We start from the raw sequence: 16,175 nt of genomic DNA on the forward strand, positions 1-16,175 counted from the left end.
TTCAAGGAAAGCTATTTGCTGCATGTGTGGGTGTATCCTCACTTAGGACATGGCAATTACTCCTGAGAAGACAAGGCAGGGAGCTCTCAACCCTTATTTCTTACAAGGCTACATCCTTACAGAAAACACACAGTTCTATTTCAAAACAAGAGGCTCAAAACCTTCTAAAACATTTCTATCCCTGAGACATGATGCTGCATCACAGTCAAACATGTCAGCTGATCATCTGCCCTGCTTGGTGCCTCACTGTAAAGTCCAACCTTTCCCATCCCACACAAGTCTGGCTGTCAAAAGGACTTACAGGACTAAAAGTACTGATATCAGAGGAGAAGGGTATTGAAGTAGAAGCTACAGTAAGCACCTGGTATCTAACCTGATAAGGTACACAGCAGTGCTACAAAGAAAATTGGTTTTTTGCTGAAAAAGATGTATCTGTAACTCCTGTTTTGTCTTACCTGTGTCCCTTAGTGAAAAAATACAAGTGAACTTACCAAATCCACATTTTCCAGGCCTTAATTAAAATCACTGTGAATCAGTAGATAGCAAAAATTAGCAACTAGCGTGGTCTTCCCATTTCAGATTTTTGAGAACTCATGGCAAAAGTCACAAAGGGCTTAACCTGCTAAACACTGCACAGCAACAGGGAACTCAAGAGATTTTGGTAACCCCATAACAAACTGGCAGTCATCTTCTCAAACCTCCCAAGACCTTTGTGGAGGCTAAAGGGGCTGTTCACTGACAGGGAGATCAGTGTGACACACACAGGCAAAACACAGCCCACCTGGCTCTCAGCACAGACCTACCTATGCACATCTCAGCTGACTAAAAGCAGTGAAAACTTACTGCAGTTGAAGCAGCAAAATTGTTTATTATCCAATCTTTCACATAAAGGAAGCTTAAAAAATCCCAAGCCTCAAAGCCATCTCACACTCCCTACCAGAACAGTTAAATTACATTTCTTGCAGGTTGCCATACACCATGCAATTAAATACATGAGAAAAAACAACAAAAGAAAAAGGCCTTTGGATGCCACTTTGACTAATGAAAAAAAAAAACCAACCCTATTTCAAAGTTCTTGGAATTTAGTATTTCACTCCCTCACAGAGGTTTTAATTAAGAGTCTGACAAACTGACCTTTAACCAAGTGTAATTCTTGCCTTCTGCAGTCTCCACCATCCATGACTCAAGACAAAATCTCATGTTGCCTCATAGGAAGTGATATAGCCCAGGATCCACAAGCACAAGAAATCAGCAGGCACAAAAATGCAGAAAAAAAGTATCAGCAGAGACTCCAAGTGACTTTCCTGAATTATTACAGTTCTTTCCTAACAGTCTGAATAACCCCCAAACACAGAACTTTGATTTAAGCTGCATACACATAACTTGGGGCTGCACAGACAATGCTTTTAGTGGGATGGACTGACTTTGGTACCTCAGTGCGCAAATTCATCCACAGAGATACACATGCTGGACTATGATACTTTGTCAATAGTAAAAAACTCAACACAGATGCACAAAGTTTACAAGCAAAAGATTCCACAAATACTGAAGATCAGTATTTGGAAATTTATGTTCTAGTTTAAACAGTACTAAATAAGTATTAAAATTCATGCAACTGAAAAATTCATCAGAGTACTCTTTAGGATATTTGTGTCTCTGAGGGAACTCATGATTTAGGTAAGAGCATGCAAACAGTTCACCTACTAGTGAGCATGGTCCTTAAAGTAACCTTGTCCTTGTACACAAGTAACCTTGTGTGTTCATTTTCCATGAAATCTGCATTAATAAATGACAGGGACAAAGACAGACGTGATTCGGTAACATCCAAAAGGGTGAGGTATCACTGGAGTGATGATCTGGCTTCTTACCTGAGGCCAAGCTGCAAAATGATTTATCAGACTCAGAGAAGGACATCAGCTAGCACACAAGGATCTCAGGTAACAGTAGCTGCTGGGGTAGCAGTATGAGCAGCTTAGTTTCCAGGATCAAAGTCCAGTCAATGATGAAGCACATTCCTTTGTCCATTCAATAACCATCATCTCTTCTAGACCAATTGCCTATATAGGCCCAGATAATTCTGAGCAGTTGGTGCTTCCTGAGAGCATCAGAAAATAAGGATTAAAGTCCTTGGAGCTCTGACAAGCATCTTGACATCCCTGGGAAAGCCACAGGCCCCTGCTGCAAGGCTTCTCAGGCTGCACTTGCTCAAAATGCCTTCAGACAGCAACCCTTGCAGAGTCCAGGGGACTCTAAAAAAGACACTTGAGCCTGTGTGAGAAACAGGGAACGAGCCTGAGCTTCCCACGTCTCTGTGCTTGGCTCCTCCTGGTGCCAACGAGGTGCAGGAATCCTGTCTGCAAAGCACCACACACGTAAACCACAGCTGTGCCCCTGTCCTGCACATACGGGTGACATGTAACCCACTGAGACACAGCAAGGTCACCTGTTTCAGCTCCCTGCTAACACAGATGCCTTCCCCCATTACACTGCACACCAAGAGGAAAACCTCAGCTTTCCTTTAGAATGCAACCAATGCACAGAATGAGGATTTATCTACTATATACAGCTCAGAACAATTAGCAAATACAGTGCAATCACTCAAAGCTAATCACATAACTTGGCTGTATGTGCACATTTCCCACTAAAAGGTATTAATTTAAACCCTCTTCTGATTTTTGTTGACCATGAAACATTCCTCTGAGTGCAAGAGAAGCTTGCACAGGCATCACTAATCATTTCATGGTCACTGACTCCAGCACAAAAAACTCCCACACAGAAGAGTGGCGTGGGGTTTGTGCTGTACAGGAGAGAGTTTCTCTCCTGCAAATTAACTCTGTCAGCTCACCAATTTTTTTATTTTTTAGAAAGGAAAAATTTTAAGTATTAAATCATCTAATGACTTAAAGAATGAACAGAATGTTTTCAAAATGCAAATTGAAGGCATCTGTATTTTAATTACAGCACCAAAACTGCAAGATACTTGTCTCCACACACATTTTTCCATTCATCTTCAGAGATGGCTGCATACAGAGTATTAGTTTCCTAGTATAAACCTACTCCCACGTACATTCCCAAAATAATTTGCATGTATTACCAAAAAACAAACACACGCACACAAGTTTTCAGGCCGCCCACAGACATGAGAGACAAAAAGAGGACTTGTCACTTTTGCTTTTGGGATAGTAACTAAAATTGCTTCAGCTTTTAATACAGGGGGGAAAATGCAAGAGCAGCATGAGCTTCAGCACTGTACATTTAACACAATGCTCAGTTGAAGAAATCTTTAAAAATGTGAAAACAGATCCTGTTGCAACATAGCTGATTTCCCATATGAAAGCTAACAAAGGCTAAACAGAACCTTAGCTACAATACATTTTTCTGTGTTACACTCGATGAGCTCAGTTGTGTTGTTGTCAGCCTATAAAATTGACTTTTATACTGAGTCACTAAGAGGATACAGATGACAAACAGCTCCATTACAGAAGGCTGACAAATTCTTGCCTTGAGAAGCAACAGTGACATGACGACAGTGGCAACGCTCACTTCATTTTTGCATAAAATACAGTTGGCACTTCTACTTCACATCTGCACTGTGATACCTCCTCCACAGTCTTCATTTTCATTTCATCCCCCAAAGACCAGTGCTGTGGCATGAAATGTCCTTATTTTCCAATAAAACCTTTTTTTGGTCATGAATCATTGGCATAAGATGTCCAGTAGGAAGTCTCTGTAGCCACATGCTTGTTAGGGGTAAATAAATACCCTGGTGCTATCCTAAAACACATTCAAAACCCCATTCTCAGAATTGAAAACAAGCAAAACAAAAAAGCCCACCTGATTCTCAGGGATGCTCCAAATAAATACTGAACTCAGCTCAAATGTAAGTACAAATTACTTTTTAACCACAGAAAGGTGGTTTAACAAACATTTTGGGAAATGAAGCACGCTCTTAACTTGGGCACGAAGGATAAGCATCCCCAGGGTCAGCATTATTCAGAGAGATTAAGGTGTCATGTAAATCAGGACATAGATACCTGATTCTCAGGGATGTTCCAGATAAATACTGAACTCAGCTCCAAAGTAAGTACAAATTACTTTTCAACTGGACTCCATAGAAAGGTGGTGTAACAAACATTTTGGGAAATGAAGCGCGCTTTTAACTTGGGCATGAAGGATAAGCATCCCGAGGGTCAGCATTATTCAGAGAGATTAAGGTGTCATGTAAATCAGGACATAGAGAGAATTCCTTTAATTTCCAACAAAACAAGATTTTCGTCCACTCCAGACTTGTAATGCTAATAAATAGGTTTCTTTCAATATTTTGAACATATGAAAAAGGGGCTTTGAGGAGAGACAGTGAGAAACTTTTCAAATCTGATGGATTCAAGACTGGGGTGAGTGTTAAATATCAGAGATACACACTGGCTATCTTTGCATAATAATCCCTTGCTGCCCATGGCTTTCATAATCAAGCTTTGAAGTATACTTCATATTTCTCACACTTTTACAATTTATTATAACTTGGCACATCAGTGAACAAAACTACATTTGTGCCCTGATAGTAAGACAGTTTAAAATCAAGAACAACAGACATTACCATTTACTTTCCCTTCCAAACAGCCATGATAGGAAGCAATTTGAAAAGTAATACTGGGATTAACAGAACATATTGAATAAATACACTGGGCTGACTGGATGTGGAAACAAAATTCTTTAGTTTTGGAAGATGTGCTTAAAATCAATTCCAATTATTAACCCAACACTGCATCATCCACCACTGAACTTTGTCCCTAAGCATCACATCTGTAAACTTTGAAATAACTCCAGGTAAGGTTGACTCCCCTACTTCCCTTCCACAAGGGAAGCCCCAGTGCTTAACAAGCCTTTCAGTGAAGCAGTTTTTTCCCAATATCTAATCTAAATCTCCTCTGGCACAACTTGAGGCCATTTCCTCTCATCCTGTCACTTGTTACCTGCAATAAGGTCCCCACCCAACTTCCTTTTCTCCAGGCTAAGCCAGCCCCAGCTGTTCCTCAGACGGGTGCTCCAGACCCTTCCCCAGCTCTGCAGCCCTTCCTGGGCTCGCTGCAGTGACTTTCTTTAGCGAGGGGCCAGAACAGGACACAGCACTCAAGGTGTGGCTCTGCCAACTCCAGGGGGACAATCCCTGCCCTGCTCCTGCTGGCCACATTACACTGATCCAGGCCAGGATGCCCTTGGCCTTCTTGGCCACCTGGGCACAGCTGGCTCATGTTCAGCTGCTGTTGAGCAGCCCCAGGTCCTTTTCTGCAGGGAAGTTTTCCAGCCACTCTGCTGCCAACCCACAATGCCACATGGGGCTGTTGTGATCCAAGAGCAGGATCTGTCACTTCCTTGCCCTGAGGAATTCTGCTTTACACTGACAAATAAAATACACATCCTTTTCCTCTGCTGCCTGGGGGTGAATGAAAAAATTATGAACCACCATATTAACAAATTAAACCTTTTTTTTTTTTTCCTTAAACTGAATCATTAATCACCTTCAGCTTCTGTTCTGGCAGAACAGATGTGGCCATTTGTCACTGAGGACAAACTGCAAAGGGCTTTGATAAGGAGCAGAATATCCTACCTGGAACAACCTCAAAAAGGAACTTTCCTGGACTTTCTTCATTGCAGGGATGCTCAATTACTCTGTTGCCAGGCAGAAAGATGGTACCCTAAAGAAAAAAGTAACAACAAACATGGGATTAAAACTTCTACCATACTTTGACAGACTAATGCTTCTTCTTTTTGGACTGGGTTAAACATTATTTTTTCACTGTTAACACCTGAGCAGCTGATTTCCAAAGTGAGATTGAGGAGGGATTATCCCAAAGGCCAACATCACACATCACTTTAATTAACTAAGGCATTTGACAACAGCTATAAATTTTTTTAATCTCTTGGGTATTTGATATCATGCAGAGTTTTCTACTTATCACATATACTAATCCCACTGTTCTAAAAAATTGAGACTTAAAGCAAGGGATAGTGAAGAGCTAGGAAGTTGCACGTGAGGCTGGTGAATTCACCAGCCAGGCTTCTTGGCTGAAGCCAAGGGGGGTGTGGATAGAAGAGGACCCTCAGTTTGTGGGGCGCACACCCAGTTCCTGCTCTGGGCCCTTTTTCCATAGCATCCCATGGAAGTAATACAGAGAAAACATCAACTGCAGCATGCCAGGCTGCTGGTGCTAAGCCACAGCAGGCACAGAGAAAGTCCTGTCCAAAGATGTGTTTGCTACAGGCAAAGAGATGTCAGAAAATCTCTGTGGTGAGCATTGAAAGCCTTTATTACAACTTCACTACCTTGAGAGAACATGTGGGGAATTTCAGCCTGTGCATACTTCTACTTCTAGTAACACCCAAAGACAAAAACAACCCCTGTAACCCTCAAAACATTTCTAGGGCTGTGCTGAAGACACAGCTTATTTCCTCTCCTTTGGTTTGCTGACACGTGACATGGATAGACCACACCTTTCCTCTGAGAGCTCTTTTTCATTTTTAGAAATTACAGCTCCTCCTACCATTTCAACCCCCATCAGCAGGCACTCCTCAGTAAAATTATGTTGGGATGGCTGTCTACGGATAAATTTTCAGAGCAGCATCCTAGGAATTCTATTAAGTACAAGCTCTCCACCACTGTTAATAAGAGATAATAGATTACCTACTTAGTAATATTCTCCAGTTATGGCATAATGGGGCCCCCATCTCCAAAGTAAACAACTTGTATAACTTACACATCTTAAACACAGAATACATCAAGTAAGGTCCTTATCCCCTGATGGATCACAGAGCACCATTTCCCATAGTAGTTTCAACCAAATGCCCAAATATGTCAGACCCCTCATTTAAACAGCCCTAAAGATATCTCTGTACATGAAAAACATCAATTTTGTTATCCAGGATTCATTGTTATGACCTGGAACCTTCATTACAAGCAGAACCATTTACAATTATTGGGAAGTCAAGACAAGCAGAAACACTACAATCTCTTCACAAAGGAATACTCTACAAACCAACAGGAAAAAAAAAACCTGAAAGAACACGTAAACAAATGTTTCACAAAATTAGTATTTGTACCAGCTGATGTGGAGTCTGGGCTCTATACCATCATGTCAGTGTTGAGTGCCATCAAGAACAGTGCCATCACAGGAAGACAAAGAGAGGGTGCACAGCGATTTCGTCAGAACATAAAGAATCACCTCCATGAAACACTATGATAACTGCTGCTGAAAGCAAATGAAGCAGCACAGCTTTCTGCTGAGGTGGAACAAGCAGCAGGTATTAACAGTTGTGGGCAGATGTCCTCACTCATTGCATATACAAATGTGTCATAAGCATTAAGTGCCTTGGTCCAACAGCCCCATTCAGAGCAATCTTCATTCATTCCTGCCACAAGCAGCACCCCTTAGTAGATGTCACACTCCAAAGTCTTCTGTGAAATACCTTATTAGGCAACCAAAATATCAAACAAAAATGATTATGTGAACAGGAAAACGTAAGTCACAATACAGTTCAAATTCTCATATTAACACCTAAACAAAAATCAGGAAAATATAAGGAATACATTTTTTCTCAGACTTATGGGAGAGCAGGAATAAGAATCTCTAAAAGGCATTTTAACTACATGCATTTTTGTCCCATGTAACAGACCACTAAAACTGGTATAAGACTTCATTTCCCACTCTCAGACTGAGCTGGTTTTACCCAGAAGAAGCTCCACCCAGCACACTGAATGAGCAGATCTTCATGCTGGAGTTTCACTGTCTCGGGAGCTTGCACCACTGAGGGCATACAACATATTCAAGCCAATCATAGGTCTTGCTACTCAATTAAACAAAAACACAAAATTAATGAGACCTACCCTACAGCACTGTAAACTAAAATCAATTCATGAGACAGTAAATGAAAACTGCATTGAACTTTGCTATCAACTCATTAGCAAAAGGCACGCAGCAGACTCATCACAGTGGGATGTTTTCTGATTCTTTGATGAAAAACTCTTTTACCATTTATAGGGAGCTTTCCTAATGACAGATTTTTGAGACCAACCAAACAGAAGTGTTTTATTTATAACACTAGTGCCTTAGTTTCATAGATGAAACCTATTCCATCTACTGAAATGTAAAGCCTAAAGCCACACACAATGGCTAAGTTAATATGAAGAGAAACCAGACATTAACACCATACAGAATATTGCTATAGTTTAAAAAGAAGATACCCTCAAGTAGTGATTTTATTTCACTATTTCCAGAACTGTTATTGCAAACATCAGTGCACATTAAATACTTCAATATACATATGTGAGGGGGTTTTTTTAATTAAAAAAAAAGCTTTGTTTGTGCAACATGCACCTGGGTGCCCAACTCTAGAGGAGAAAGCGTTAAGAGCAATTGCAGCTCTCTCACTTCCCATTCTGTCTGCTTTCACACCCATGTGTCTGTCTTCACCACACAGCAACACTTCCCCCTTGCTAAGCTTTGTAGCTGTCCACATAACTGCACTGAGGCTGTCTGGAGTGCCCCTTTGCCGAGTTTCTCAGCAGCTGATGCCCAGGGAACACATCTGTACTGTAACAAAGCCCCAGCTGTGGGGGGATCTGATACAGATGGGATCCCCAGATCACTGCTGGTCCCCCTGCTCAACTGCCTTTCTGGGCCCTTAAGGTGCAACATTAGGCCCATCCTTACAGCCTGGAGAGTCCCATGGGTTGGTTGCAAAACTTCAACAAATTCAAGCTCTGCTTTCTGCCCTGAGTACCTAATTCCAGGGGGAAGTAGGAGAAAACCAACCAGATAGCCTTAGACACCTAACAAGACAGTAATTTGCATACACAAGAGGAAGGTGATTTCCAGAGGAAATAGATGTTTAACTTGGCTGTCAGTGCATGTGTGCATGCAAATGTTCCATAATGAGGCAGCTTCACACTGCTTCACATCAAAGTCTTCAGATTATTCAAAATATTTCAAAACTCTCAACCCAAGACTGCAGATTGGAGCAGATTAATATTTTGCTTTCAAAAAAAAAGAAAAAACAAACCAGCATGGTGCCAGCGGGAATCAAGGCAGACAGTCTATAGAAATACAGGAAAAAGGGAAGTGGGAGAAAAATGTGGCCCTAACCCAAGTCCCTCCTGGCTCCCACTGCCATCCTGTTTGCAGGCTGTGCCTCCACCAAATCAGCAGTGTTTTGCAGAGCTCCTGCTGCAGTATGCCCGAGTTATTTTTTCATTTCCAGCACTTCTGTCCTTACCAGAGCAGTTCTGCTTCTCTAGCTGAGCATTCAGGATGACTCACAGCATGCAGGAGAAAATCTGGATTGCTCAAAAAGCATTGGCCTTTTACCTAACAAAATAACAAGCCCACTTTCAAAGGAGATTCTCACACAGAGATTTTTCTATAGCACACTGTTGCTCAAGCCAAACATCTCCTATACAGCAGAGCAACACATTTGCTAAAATCAAAAATCTGCATAAATGAAGTGTTTAACTTGAGAAAAAAATACTGCTCTGTTAACTAAGTGCTTGATAAAACACTGTAGTGCACCAAGAATGACATCAATCTACTTTGGATTAGTCTCACAGCATGACACAGTCTTGCTCAAATAGATGTTTTATCCCATGCTGGTCCCTGAGAACATTTTCAGCACCATTCAGCAGCTGAACTTCAGGAGGAAGCACGGAAGAGGAGACAGGATGGCCGCTGCACAAGAGCTTCATGAGGAGCAGCTGACAGATGGTGTTCCTGTTTGCACGCTCTGTGTAACACACGGCACCAGGGAAGTGACCCTGTGCCTCCTGCTGCCTCTGCTCCATTACTCCTCCCTGCCTCATTTCTACTTGGTTTTCCCAAGCAGACTCACCACCTTGTCCAGGAGATAGCAGGTTTTGCCCAAGAAAGCTTATGACACAAGGAATTACAATATTTTGAAGATGCTAACTGGCAAATGTGAAGACAAATACATGATTTTAAATATCTCTGGATGGATTTTACTCAAAAAGCAAATACAGACATGAGTCAATTAAGTGCTTTCTTGTCAAAATAATATTTTCAGGTTTTATCCTAATACACTTCTCTGGAGCTATTTGCTTGCCGTAGTTCGCCCTGCTACCCCTTAAAAAACAATGAGAAATACACAGTACCAGCAGTTATATCAGATGTTCTTCTTGTCCTTCCAGCTTTGATTATTTATTATTTTATTTATTTATATATTATTTAAAGACCACTGAACTCTACTTTGACTTTCAAGTAAGGTGCTTTTTATTTACATATCTGTTCTTGTGGTCCCATGGAAAACTCATCCCATTAGCTGTCAGAGAGGCAGGAACATCATCAGCCAGGAAAGAGGCAGCTGATGGAGGGGATGAAGAGGCAGAAGGAATCTTTGGGCACTTGTGTCTCCTGTATGACTCAGAGCCACATCCAACAAAGCAGTGTTCTGTGGTTTCCTTTGTCACCGTTGCTGCTTCTGCAAAGTCTGGGCTGTAAAACTTTGGAACAATAGTGGACTTAAGCTCAGATGGCACCTTAAACTGAAAAATGTCATCTGAAAAAATGGAAAATATTACTTTTAAACTGAAAAAGACTACTTTTAGTGAATAATACTCTCAACATCACTAGTATTTACAAGGTCACTGCCAGAAAGGCATCTACTATATTTCACAGAGAAGCCTGTTAACCAATGTAAATAAAATATACGACACAAGTATATTTCTACATGTATATACAAACGTGCACACCTGTGAATATATAAATAAGTGATGCATAGCAAAGGAGAAAGAACATGCAAGTAATGAGTTATTTATAAATTCTTGTTCCTCCCATTGCTGTTTCTGCTTTTAAGCTACCACAAAACCAGATCTCAAATCCAACTGAGCCTTTTGCACTGTCAAGAGCCTACAGACAGAAATCCACTCGTACTGAGGCCAGTAATGAATGAAACCTGCACTATGCTCACCACAAGCAGTTTGACTGCAGTGATTTTTTAAAAACTCAACTCTACTTCCACCATTACAATTCATTTCTAAGATCCCAGTGAAATCACTTGCTGCAAAAGGGCACAGCAACTCTGAAAGCCACCCCTCTCATCTGACTGCCTACACAGAAATATCTGTATTTCAAACTGGGCCTGAGCAAGTCCTCCAGCTGGCTCCAAACCCTGGGTCAGTGCAAGATTTTTTAATTTTTATCATAAGAATGGATTTTTGTACCACTCAAGGAACTAAAGTAATGGAAGTAATGCATTTACTGCAGGAGGTGATGCACTCCTTGGCTTGTATTTATAGCAGCCATTTACAGTTTTGCAATGTGTACAAGAAGAAAACAATGGCTGGGGGTGAATTCTCAGATTTTAGGGGGTTGCATGCCAGGAATGAACAGAAAGAGAAATTACAAAAAAAAAAAATCAGGGTTGGTTGGATGAAATTAAGCCATTACAGAGCATACATTTTTGTGGCATAAACACCATTGCATTTGACATTTTCTTGTCCCACTAAGTTAACACATTTTTAGAATTTGTTTCTGTTGAAGAATGAGAACTATTGTTTAGTTCTCAGAAACTCTGCAAACAGGAGCCTAGAGAGATCTTTTTTCCTTTACTTAAAGCCATGTTCAAACCTACCTGATAGCTTACTATTAAAAAAAAAAGGGAAATTCCTTCCTGTGGTGGTGAATAACATCTATACCATTTGCCTGATAGGGAGCACCAAAACATTTATTCTGACATGAGAGATAGAACTGACAGTTTTATTACTATGTGATTACAGTTTCTTTAAAGACTTTTCTCCTTCCCTCCTGCCAGACATCTCACTTCATGGCTGAGTGCTTCTCTGCTTGAGAGAAACTTCTTTCCTCAAGAATGAAACAATCTTGGCTTGAGCAGACCCTAGGCAAAAAACTCCCTTATTTGTCCCATAAGAGAAAGCAAGCTCATGCAAAGTTAAGATACTGACAGCACAAAAAAATAAGTTTGCCTAAATCCAGAGGTTGGATCCATACTGCATGCCTATGGTTTTGATTTCTCTAGTAAGGGCAAGAGAGACAAAACAGCTATGATAAGACTGAGCTCAGGTCAGAAAAAAGGACAGATCACAGGGTTCAGGGGCAGGAGGTGCCTTCCTGTGGATCCCACTCTGCAGTTGCTGTATTACTCACAGAAACATCCCTCAGTATTTTCCAAAGGCAAAGAAAAAAATAAGATGCATAAATAAATTCAGAGAGTGCAATGAGTTTAAGAACTCATGAACACAAGCTGAGAGCATCATTACAGGCACACATGGAAGTTTTGTAAAATTAGGCTTTGCAATGGTCATTAAATTTTGATCAACACACAAAAATGGAATTGGGCATTACTGAGTTTTTAGATATTTTTATTACAGAAAAAAATACTTCAAATAGCTCTAGTCAGTAAGAAATTCAGCTTATAATTAGATAAAACTATCTTCCCAAGATAAAAAGCCAATAAAGCACCAGAACACAAAGGACCAAGTCTTGCTTTACAGACCTCTGCTGCAAAGGAAATTTACCAACTTCCAGTCCTGAGAACACCTAGGGCAAAACAATGCAATTATTCCCCAAAACGATAACATCTGACAAGAGGAAAATTTCAAATATGACCTCTCATTTATATACAAAGCTCTCCAGTGACAGTGTGGACAGATACAGCAACACCGTGAGAGAGACTCTGGCCTGTTGAGAAGTGTAGTTGACATGAGTCCCCTGTGAGACATTCCTGCAGGGCAAAGGAGTCCAGGAAGGCTGGACATTTTTCAAGGAGGAAATGTTAAAGATGCAGAAGCAGGCTGTCCCCATGTGCCAAAAGACAAGATGGTCAAGAAGAACACCAGCCTGGGTGAACAGAGAGCTTTGGAAGACAGGGAAAAAGGAGAGTTTATGGTCTTTGGAAGTAGGGGCAGGCAACTCAGTAGGACTACAAGGATGTGGTGAAATTATGCAGAGAGTAAATTAGAAAGCCCAAAACTCAACTAGAACTTAATCTGCCTACTGCCGTAAAAGACAGTAAAAATGGTTGTATAAATACATTAGCAACAAAGGAGAGCTAAGGAAAACCTCCACCCTTTACTGGATGTGGGGTAAAATGTGACAAAGGATGAAGAAAAGGCTGATGTACTCAATCCCTTCTTTGGGAACAGAACCAGCCAGCATGGATTTATGAAAGGCAGGTCAGCTAACTTGATTTCCCTCTATCACAAGGAGACCCCCTTAATGCATGAGGAAAGGGCTGTGGAGGTTTATCTAATACATTAATAAAACCTTTGACTCAGTTTCCCACAACATTCTCATGGAGAAACTTGCTGCTCCTGGCTTGGATGGGGGCACTCTTCCCTGGGTTAAAAAGCTGCCTGGATGGCTGGGCACAGAGAACGGTGTAAAGGAATTAAATCCATCTGGCAGATGGCTACAAGTGGTGTTTATCTGCTGGAGACTAGGAAGACTCTGAAGAGGAATCTGAACAGGCTGGATCCATGGGACAATGCCAACTCTATGTTTTTTCCAGGAAATCTATATATGGCCAAATATCCCACCTAGGACAATTAATTTCCATGTCAAAGTAAAGGCTGAAGTTGCTGCAGATTTCCTAAAAATTACACATGAAGTGCAACTTTCACAGCATAAAAAAGGTGGCAGAGAGACATGGAAATGGGACCACAATTCCAGCAAAACTGGTTGTTCTCCTGTGCAAATACTCTTGTCAGCTTTTGTGTAGCAAAAACATTCCAGGAAAATAACTTGAATAAGTTAAGCAGGTTATCTTGAAGTTTTTTATGGGAAGAAAAAAATTCAGTTTCACATGGGAAAAATTGAGATGTTAATGGCAAGGGTTACCTATTTGTTTTTCAAGGTTTTTAAATGACTATACTGCCTGTTGCTTTACCATGTACATACATTGTTTATACTTAACCCATATAGTAAATTTTCTATGAGCACAGCTTATAAAGTGCTACTACACTACAAATACCACAATCACACAGAATTAAACAGTTCATTTAGCTTTCTGGCATCTGTGTAGGGTACTCTGTTGGTACTTGTTTAAGGGATTACATTAAGTAGCAGTGATCCTATCTCAGGGGGAGACTAAGGTCATGTCTTTTGTGCTATCTACACAAAATAGGTGCCACCAAAACAATTAACACAACTGGAAAACTCTGATTCCCTGATTACAAATTACTTTTCCTGCAATACCATTTGTGCCTTGGCTATTTCCACACTTTACTTTCAGTTCAGCATCTTCATTTGCTTCATTCATTCTGTGATACTGTTTCCAACTTGAAACTGGAGTTCTTGCATAGTTTCGTTTTTATAATTCATCAGAATCACACACTTTTACAGCTTTTGTATGAGATGCAGCTGTTCATTATTAGTCTTATTAGTGTATTAGTAACACATTTTTTGAGAACAAGGCTTAAATTACAAGCTATGTAAGAAAAGGTGTGAGATAATCACCAATTTAAATAACTACAAAATCAAGGAAGAGTTTAGGAGGAGCTGGTTTAGGTCAAGCCAAGTACCAGCTAATCAGTTCAGTTGTGCTAAACACATGCACATTTCTGCAATTCTGCTTGCACAAGTCAGGGTGAGGATTTTTTGTGTACACGTGGTTCCTTCATAATCTCCAACTGGCACAACGTGCACTCAGAACTATTTCAAGCTGTGGCAAGTTGTTGACATCAGTTCAACTCCATGAACTGATGTGGATCACAAAACCAACCTAGGATAAGACAACAACCACTCAAGGACCACCACAAACAATTCCTCTCAGTGTTAGTTTAATTGATCTCTTGTTTCCCCTTGGATCTCTCTTTTGACAGTTTGCTACTCCAGGAGGAATTTACTGGGTGCATCATTAAAATCACAGCGTCATAGGACAACAAGCTGGAAGGTGCTATATTCAAAAGATAACCATGGGGAAAAAAGTCCATTTTCCATCTTTTATCTCAGCAGTTAGGCTGTAAGAACACTATGGCAGACCAAAGCTGAGCCACAGAGCTGCTCCTTTGTATGCCAAAGTTTCCAGAATTACTTGCTCCTGCACCTTACCAGGGTCTGCAGGGAGGCTGACCTTTTTAATTAGAGATATCTTTTAAAAATAGCCAATATTTTTCAAGACTATGCTGTCTCAAAATAGCACTTACTTCACTGAGAATAAATAAGACGCTCATAATCTAGATTTTTACACTGTTCTCTGAATACCACCAAAGGTATTTTACAACATTCTGTACACATACAGCAAGAACAACTGAGTGTACTTGGGCTTACTACAGCTTTTTTAAATTTTACAGACTTAAATATCAAACCATCATTTATCTGCTTTTCCACCAGACATTATGACAAGCTTTCTTCAGACCTGTTGAGGGGGGTGTATCTTGCAGAGTGCCAGACAGTCTGGAATAAAAATGTATTCAGGGTGACTGGAGGCCAGCATTATTAACTGCACTCCAGCAGCTGCTCTGTTCCAACAGTATTAATATAAATACCTTAGATTCCATGTTGCTATTTTAATAAGCTATCAAAATATAAGTGACCATGAAGGCCTTCATGGTCTGCAGGAGAAACTACAGAAGCCTTTACAAAAGCAAGAGGACAAAATACTGTTTATGGAAGAGGAGAAACCAAGCAGTGTTTACACAGCAGGTGAACAGAAACAAAGCTCCATGTTTTCTGGCAAACACAGGAATATTTTGGCCACTGAACTGCTCCCTGCCTGCAGTTATTGTTGAAAAGGGGCCTTTCTTCCAACTATTAAGAAAAAGTAGCTCATACCAGTAATCCACTGTCAACACTTTGGAATCTGCTTTTTTTGAGAGATAGCTCCAGAAGCTTTAAGCATTTCTAGATGCACATTCATTTCTGTTGCACATTTGTTTTCTCCAAAGTGAAAACACAGCACAAACATGTCAAATTAGTCAGCCCACCAATATGCAGGTAAAAACTTTACTCTGGAACTGAACCAGAAGTGGTCCCATTTTCTGGCACGTTCACAGCTACAGAGAATAGCGACTCCAGCTGAAGCTGGGATCATCATGGGAAACTCATGATATTGGGACGTGGCCAGAAAAAGAAGGATGTCTCAAGTTTATAGTAGTTTGTGAAAGCTACCACATTATTTTATCTCATGGGACAAAACAACTGAGCCAAAAG

At 40.6% G+C, this 16,175-nt stretch overlaps 1 protein-coding gene across 4 annotated transcripts in view; it reads right to left on the bottom strand.

The window, feature by feature from the left end:
- Positions 1 to 16,175, bottom strand: part of ARHGAP24 (Rho GTPase activating protein 24) — a 245,854-nt gene that overhangs the window by 112,428 nt on the left and 117,251 nt on the right. For all 4 annotated transcript variants that reach the window (XM_039710486.1, XM_039710484.1, XM_039710487.1 and 1 more), the window contains exon 3: positions 5,609 to 5,696. In XM_039710486.1, the coding sequence (XP_039566420.1) occupies positions 5,609 to 5,696 (88 nt within the window). The remainder of the gene's footprint in view (positions 1 to 5,608; positions 5,697 to 16,175) is intronic.

Source organism: Passer montanus, unplaced genomic scaffold, assembly GCF_014805655.1.
Source record: "Passer montanus isolate IOZ18808 unplaced genomic scaffold, ASM1480565v1 scaffold23, whole genome shotgun sequence".
In the NCBI taxonomy this organism is placed as follows: Eukaryota; Metazoa; Chordata; class Aves; order Passeriformes; family Passeridae; genus Passer; species Passer montanus.